The sequence below is a fragment of the Aotus nancymaae genome, unplaced genomic scaffold (assembly GCF_030222135.1).
Source record: "Aotus nancymaae isolate 86718 unplaced genomic scaffold, 86718_ANA_hifiasm-v0.15.2.pri h1tg000012l, whole genome shotgun sequence".
Classification (NCBI taxonomy): Eukaryota; Metazoa; Chordata; class Mammalia; order Primates; family Aotidae; genus Aotus; species Aotus nancymaae.
In genome coordinates this window covers 28,598,310-28,606,563 of record NW_026988423.1, presented here as the reverse complement: position 1 = coordinate 28,606,563, position 8,254 = coordinate 28,598,310, and the positions used below count along the sequence as shown (strand labels likewise).

General features: G+C 35.8%; 1 protein-coding gene across 1 annotated transcript; it reads left to right on the top strand.

Moving 5' to 3' along the window:
* Positions 1–5,468: 5,468 nt before the first annotated feature.
* Positions 5,469–6,404, top strand: LOC105729467 (olfactory receptor 10G7). The gene has a single exon (XM_012470224.3). It carries the CDS (start codon positions 5,469–5,471, stop codon positions 6,402–6,404), a length of 936 nt encoding a protein of 311 aa, XP_012325647.2.
* The last annotated feature ends 1,850 nt before the right edge of the window (positions 6,405–8,254 follow it).

Below are 8,254 nucleotides of genomic sequence, written 5' to 3'. Positions count from 1 at the left end.
TTTAATATATACGAAAAAATGATTTGCATCATGATCAAGCAGGTAGATTCCAGGAATGTAAGTATAGTTTAGCATTCAGTACTCAAGCAATATAATCCACCTTATTAGCAAACTAAAAAGGAAAAACTATATTATTGTCTCAATAGATGCAGAAATGCACTGGACAAATTGCAAAAGCCATTTCTGGAAAAAAAAAGTCTCAGGTCTAGTGCAGTGGCTCATGCCTGTAATCCCAGCACTTTAGGAGGCCGAGGCAGGTAGATCATGAGGTCAGGAGTTTAAGACTAGTCTGTCCAAGATGGTGAAACCATGTCTCTACTAAAAATACAAAAATTAGCCAGGTGTGGTGGCAGGTACCTGTAATCCCAGCTACTCGGGAATCTGAGGCAGAGAATTGCTTGAACCCAGGAGGCAGAGGTTTCAGTGAGCCAAGATCACACCACTATACTCTAGCCTGGGCGACAGAGCGAGACTTCGTCTCAAAAAAAATCTCAGCTAACTAGGGGATAGAAGGAACCAATCTCATTTATTAAACAGAAAAACAAAACAAAGCACAACAAAACCCTACAGCTAACAGCATACTTAGTAGTTAAAAACAATAACAACAACAAAAAAACAACTAGACATTTTCCCCTAAGATCAAGAACCTAGCAACTGTCACTACTTCTATTCAACATTGAACTACAGTTTCTAGACAGGGCAATTAGCTAAGAAAAAGAAGTAAAAGGAATCCAGATTGTAAAGAAAAAGTAAACTGTCTGTGTTAGCACACAACATGGTCATCTATGTAGAAAATCTGATGGAATATCTAAAAAGGCTATGAGAACTAATAAGAGAGTTTAGTTGAGTTGTAGGATATAAGATTGATATGCAATAATTGATCATCTCTATATATTAACAATGAATAATTGGAAGTTGAAATTTTGAAAGTACTATTTAATATAGCATCAAAATAAAAAATTATTGGTGATAAATCTAACAAAATGTTAGATCTTAAAATGGATCTTAACACTGAAACTATACAACATTGTTGAGAGAAACAAAAGAGATCAACAGTATTTATGATCAAACATAATACAGTGTTATTAAGATATGGATTCTCCCAAATTGATTGATAGATTGAATGCAATTCTAATCAAAATCACCGCAGATTTTTTTTGTGTGTAAATTAATGATTTTTTGTGTGTAAAATTTATATGGAAATGCAACGGACTTTGAATAGTCAAAGTAATTGTGAAAAAAAAAAGAGAAATGGCTCAGTGGCAGAGGAGGCACAGTGACAAATACGGATGGTAAATAGGAGTGCCTGGACTTCTACTCTTCTCTAGTCTTTGTTAGAGTACCAACAAGTCACCAGACTGTGTGCGTGGATTCAGCTGTGACTTTTTTCATGTGCAACGAAATATCAATGTAGAATTCTTGATAATGTTCAAAAATTCTTGCTCATTTATCACACAGAATCCCATTGGGTTTTAGTGAAACAGCCAAAAATGATGGATATTCCTTTCTTATTCTTGAAGAAGTTAAAACTCAGCAAATGTTACTATTGACCTCCTCTTCCTGGAAAAAGGCACAGTCAAGTCGTGCAGCACTCACAAGATCTAAGTAATTCCTAAACCATAGTTAGGTGGGTGACAACAGTGTTTTCTACCAATGCAGCAAAACAGAAAAGAAAGATAATGAATGTTTACTTTTGGAAAGAAAGACAAGTGTCATTTTATAAAGATCGTATAACTGTTTACCTGTATAATCCAAGAAAATTGATAAGTTAAACTGAAAACAGAAGTGAATAGTATTCATAAAGATAAGTACAGGAATTTGGATAGAAGTTTCAATTAACAAAAATTGATAGCATATATTTAATAAAGAAATTTTGAAATATAACTGGGGCTAAATTATAAGTAATTATTGAAATAGTATTATGGGAGGTTCCCTTCCCTCTGTCCATGTGTTCTCATTGTTCAACACCCACTTATGACTGTGAACATGCAGCATTTGGTTTTCTCTTCTTGTGTCAGTTTTCTGAGAATGATGGTTTCCAGGTTCATCCATATCCCTGCAAAGGACATGAACCTTTTCATGAAGCCTTTTTCATGCTGCATAGTATTCCATGGTGTATATGTGCATGCATATATACATGGTGTATATGTGCATGCATGAATACATGCAGGCTTTTTCATGGCTGCATAGTATTCCATGGTGTATATGTGCCACATTTTCTTTATCCAGTCTGTCATTGATGGGCATTTGGGTTGGTTCCAAGTCTTTGCTATTGTAAACAGTGTCGCAATAACAGTACATGTGTCTTTATAAGGGAATGTTTTATAATCCTTTGGATATATATTGCAACCCTATTAACCCTTTTCCAATTTTGAAATTAAAAAGCGCAGTTCACTGCCACCACTCATTTAATTTTATATAAACATGCTCTTTGAGGCTGAAGCAAATCTGATTTTTGATGTGAAAATAAAATATTAAAAAACAAAAAAATAATATTGTGATTTTACATTGATTAAATATGCCTTATGCTAAATGAATAACCAATGTCAGAAAATCAGTTAATTTGATCATTTAATTGGAAAAAAATATTAATTCAGGGAATTTCAGTTCTTCAAATTCCATTACATAGAGGACTATACTTTCCATATAGAGATGAGAGCATTCCTATTAGCACAAAAGGCTCATGAAACTGCAACTGTCCTCCAAAACTAATAGTGCTTTGGGCATCTACATTAGACCAGTTTTTCTTGTTGTTTTCATACAAACTTTTTCTAATAACTAAGATATACATATTAATTATGGGAGAAAAGTATACCTTCATTCTCCCTAATTGTATTAATTCAAGCTAAAAAATAAAAGCAAGTTTCACAGAAAATTTAAATACGTTTTAAAGCTTTGAAGATATGAAAGCACAAAGGCAAAGTCTCTGAGAAGAGCAGAAAGTATCTTAACTAGCATCAATCCTCAGCCAGGAACTTGCTCAAAAAGAGTCTGCCAACCCCAGAGGGAGGAAGTTTCATTAGGAAGAAGTTTATCTACAGGGAGTAATACTCTGATCATCCCTGGAGCACAGAAGATCCAGAGTTCCTTTTTGTGACTTACTACAAAGTTAAAGATTTATCAGAGAGATTATGCACCTCTTCAGATAATTATCTCCTTTATAACTAATGCCCATATTTTCTATTTTTAAATTTAAATAAGAAATAGGAAAAAAATCATTTCCTGCACGAGGAGTTTTCAAATCCAGAGTGTCATAGTTACTTATTTTAGAAGCGGATTTTTGGCTAAATAAAAAGGTTTGTGGAATGATGGCCATCAAATGCAGAATCAACTTTAATAGATGCATTTGGGAAAAAATCCAAGTGTTTATCATTATATCAAAACATTATCTTTATTCATGAGGACTCTAGGGCTAAGGGAGTATCTCCTGAGATATCAAACTATTAAGTTTTATTTAAAAAGAGTTTCTTCTGTGGTTTCATCTTTGCAAGAAAAGAAAAATTATACTACTCATCAAGAACTGACATTTTCTTTAAATCTTGAATTTTGTTTTATGATCCAAAACCTACTTGTAAAATTGGTAAGTAGCAAAAATTGGCAACACTTCAGCATTTTTCATTATTAGACACTTTTTGAGGGGAGGTGATTGCAATGTATTTATGGTCATAGTTTTGATTCTCTTCATTGCTCATCAGATTTGGCCAATGAAGCTAGATTATCTTAGTCATGACTTATAGAGTTGACTTTTTGTGGTTTTGTAAAAGACTAAAAATTTTATGGAACCATAAATCAATGAAGTGCATTCTCTATAAACCTTAGCATTGCAGCTCTGAGTCTCCAACTCAGTTTCAGGTGAATTCCATGATAGAAAAGTCTGCTTCTGGCATAGACCCAAAAATAAAAATGTATTGCTGATGTATGACAGAAGTATTTTAGAAATTAATGAAGAAACGCTTCTTTTCTATCAGAAAGATCCAGGTCTCTAACCACATTTCCCTATGTTTCTTCATAACTTTTATTTATTTTGCCTTGAAAATATGATATCTTGGACATTGTGTCCATACGTTAAAGAAAAATGAAAAATTTTGAGTCTGAGATTTGAAATAATAGAAATCCTAGATATAATGAAAATAAAATAGACCTTTTATTATTTTTGGAAGGGCATTTGTATTTTTATAATAACTACATTATTATTTTAATTCAGTCCTGAAACTCAAAACATCAGAGAAAGTTTAGTCTTTCTTACTACTTAAGCAGGTTCAATTCTTCTTGGTCATCTCAAAATATGTGGTGAGATTATTTGATCCTACTTTAGAAAGAGAAGGCTTAATTGCCTAAAATTCTGAAGAAATAAATAATAAAAAACGTATAAATAGAAAAAGACACAGAATAAGGGAAGTTAAAGAAAATAATGATACTGTTCATTATTGCATTAGTTTGGGGGTCAAACTTTGCATGTGACTAGGAAGGTATGATCAAGGGCAATGGTCCCCAACATTTGTGGCACGAGGGACCAGTTTCTGGTTTCGTGGAAGACAATTTTTCCATGGACCAGGGTGAGGCTGGGATGGGGAGGGAGAGGATGTTTGTTAGATTCTCTTAAGAAGCACACAGCCTAAATTCCTGGCATGTGCAGTTCACAATAGGGTTTCCACTCCTGTGACAATCGAATGCCCTGCTGATGTGACAGGAGGTGGAGTTCAGGTGGTAATGTTGGCTTGCTGGCTGCTCACCTCCTGCTGTGAGGACTGATTCCTAACAGGCCATGGACCAATACCAGTCCCTGACCCGGGGTGTGAGGACCCCTGATCTAGTGTAAAACAAAGGAACGGCTCCTCATAATGCTAGACCATTGCTGGAATCCTGCTTTAGTTCTGTAGCTGCTGGAAAGTTTTGAGAAGGCAGTTTTCTCCCAGCCATACAGAATGAAGACTGCTTTAGAAATCTGTATTTGTAATGGAAATTATCTAATGATCAAAGAGACTGAATCTGTATGTGTGACTGTGTGTGTGTGTGTGTGTGAGAGAGAGAGAGAGAGAGAGAGAGAATATGTGTGTACGTGTATATCTATACATGTGTGTGTGTTTGAGAGAAAAGAGAGACACTTGAACAAAGGCTTATCCCCGGGAAAAGCTTGCCAGCACTGAAGTGTTGCTAATTTGAGTATATCTTTTCCAATACTACAGAAAATAGAATACACATTTGTTCTTCTTTTTAAAATTTGGCTGATTTTATATAAATTTCCTCCTCTTTTGTATTTGGTTCACTCTGGTACTGGGATAAGAAAGTGCTATTTCTCCTCAAAGACCCATACTGAAGCAAAAGGAATTCATAAGATACAAAACATAATTTAACCCTAGTGTTCTCCATCAGAAACATGTAGTTGCCATATTTCATATAAAACATGCTCTCAGTAAATGCTGTCTCCCTTCTCTTCTGTAAGAACAGAGTCCCATATATGAGAAGAAATGTCAAATGCCAGCCTCGTGACAGCTTTCATCCTCACAGGCCTTCCCCATGCCCCAGCGCTGGACACCCCCCTCTTTGGATTCTTCCTGATGGTTTATGTGCTCACTGTGCTGGGGAACCTCCTCATCCTGCTGGTGATCAGGGTGGATTCTCACCTCCACACCCCCATGTACTACTTCCTCACCAACCTGTCCTTCATTGACATGTGGTTCTCTACTGTCACGGTGCCCAAAATGCTGATGACCTTGGTGTCCCCAAGTGGCAGGGCTATCTCCTTCCACAGCTGCGTGGCTCAGCTCTATTTCTTTCACTTCCTGGGGAGCACCGAGTGTTTCCTCTATACGGTCATGTCCTATGATCGCTACCTGGCCATCAGTTACCCACTCAGGTACACCAGCATGATGAGTGGGAGCACGTGTGCCCTCCTGGCCACCGGCACTTGGCTCAGTGGCTCTCTGCACTCTGCTGTCCAGACCACATTGACTTTCCATTTACCCTACTGTGGACCTAACCAGATCCAGCACTATTTCTGTGATGCACCGCCCATCCTGAAACTGGCCTGTGCAGACACCTCAGCCAATGAGATGGTCATCTTTGTGAACATTGGGGTAGTGGCCTCGGGCTGCTTCCTCCTAATAGTGCTGTCCTACGTGTCCATCGCCTGTTCCATCCTGCGGATCCACACCTCAGAGGGGAGGCACAGAGCCTTTCAGACCTGTGCCTCCCACTGTACCGTGGTCCTTTGCTTCTTTGGCCCTGGTCTTTTCATTTACCTGAGGCCAGGCTCCAGGGATGCTGTGGACGGGGCTGTGGCCGTTTTCTACACTGTGCTGACTCCCCTTCTCAACCCTGTTGTGTACACCCTGAGAAACAAGGAGGTAAAGAGAGCTCTGTTGAAGCTGAAAAATGGGTCAGTATTCACTCAGGGTAAATAATCAAGAAAGGCCAGATATACCTACCTTTTCTCTTTTTTATTTGTAATTAAACCTTCAACATGAGCATTATACTTGAATGGAGCATTTCAATTATACAATCTTAATTTTTAATCAGACAGTTAATTAATCTTTAATTTTTTTCTGCAGAGTGTTTGTTAGCATCCTAGTTAAAGCTGCCATTTCATGGTGATAATCTAAAAGAAAGAATAATAGTCTATTCTTTTCACATTCCATTAAGTAAATAATCAGAAAGTAGTTTTTCAAAATTTATATAAATATTTTCCAGAATTTGCTATTCAGTATAATGTTCTTACAGTTTATTTTGTGTAATTTAAGTCAAAGCCTTATAAAAATCTCTCTTGTCATGTTTTAAACTTTATATATTGAAAAATTCATTATAACATTCATATATGACTACATAATTTAATATCCATATTATAAAATTTTCACTTTAGAAAATACTAGACAAAAATGCTTGGTTCTCAAGAAGAATGGCTTTATTCATATTCATGAGCCAATAAAAACTATATAACTCTTTAATATTTTTTCTTTACTTTGGCCTGAAAGATTTTTGAGTGTAAATATTTGCCCATTTATGCACCGTATACACTGTACACATTGTAGTGGTCACTGATAACAACTCTCTAGACTTCCCTTCCTTATTTGTGGAGCTGCCAATCTCTTATCCACAATGCAAAGTTTCCACTTTCAGCAATTTTAAAATTATTTTTGTAAGTTACCAGTGGGTAAATAATAAATATATGAAAACAATCAAATAATCTTAGAGACAAAAATATGCAGTAAAAAAATTGAGAGTATCCCCCAACTTAGAACAAAGTACTAGATAATATTTCCCATGTAATTAGACTATGTTGTAAGTCACATTTGTTCGACTTAAAGTATATGAAATGGACTCTAGACACTCACTGGATAGGCAAAGCTCAGACCATAAACCTTATAAGCTGTCATCCAAATATATGCATATTTTAAATATATGTATATATGTTTAAAATATATATCCATATATATATAATTTTACACTTTAAATGTGTAAATATTCTCAAAATAAATGCTTAATTTAAATACCACATGTTTCCTGATCCTGTCAACTCTGCCTAGCGTACTGAGAAGAGAAAAAGAGAAACTAGAAGGCAGCTGCTAGCACTGAAAAGCACTTCTCAAACTCCTCAGGTCTGCGGCAGCTGCATTTCAGAGATGCTTTAGCAAGTACGTTCCTTCAGTGCCAACTTGCCATGTCTTGATCTAAGTAAGCTGTGCAGATGTATTGAGAAGAAAAACATACTAACTTGATAAGCATGACCTATATAAACCGTGACACAGTGATCTATATAAGAGGTAAATTTTTGGTTTCCACACCAACAAATCAGATCGGTATGGGCCAATTATATAAGTTAGCTCATTTCTCAAAGGAAAAACTGAGGTACAGATAAACTAAAATTACTTAGTCATTGGATTCACTTTGATTCTTACAATTCTCTGTAACATCACACTGTTATATCTAACTTACCATTACCTAAAATGTTATGGGATATTTATTGGGTGTTAAGTCACATGCTAAACAATAGGTACATAAAAACAACAGACAAGGTCTCTGCATTCACCAAAGTCATTGTCTGTCAAGGGGAAAAACATCTTGCATTGTCCAGGTTACATTGTTATAAGTGCAATAGATGCCTAAGGAGAGATCCATTATTAGTTTTGACTTGGAAAGATGTTAAAGCATTCAAAATACTATAGTAATATGTATTACACACAACCATGTTGAAGCAAATTATTAATAATGATAATTTATCATTTATCATTTATCATTGATAAAGATGAATGTCAGT

Bases quoted from the DNA above. Each gene is read 5' to 3' on its own strand.
- LOC105729467 (XM_012470224.3), top strand. From the start codon at position 5,469: ATGTCAAATGCCAGCCTCGTGACAGCTTTCATCCTCACAGGCCTTCCC.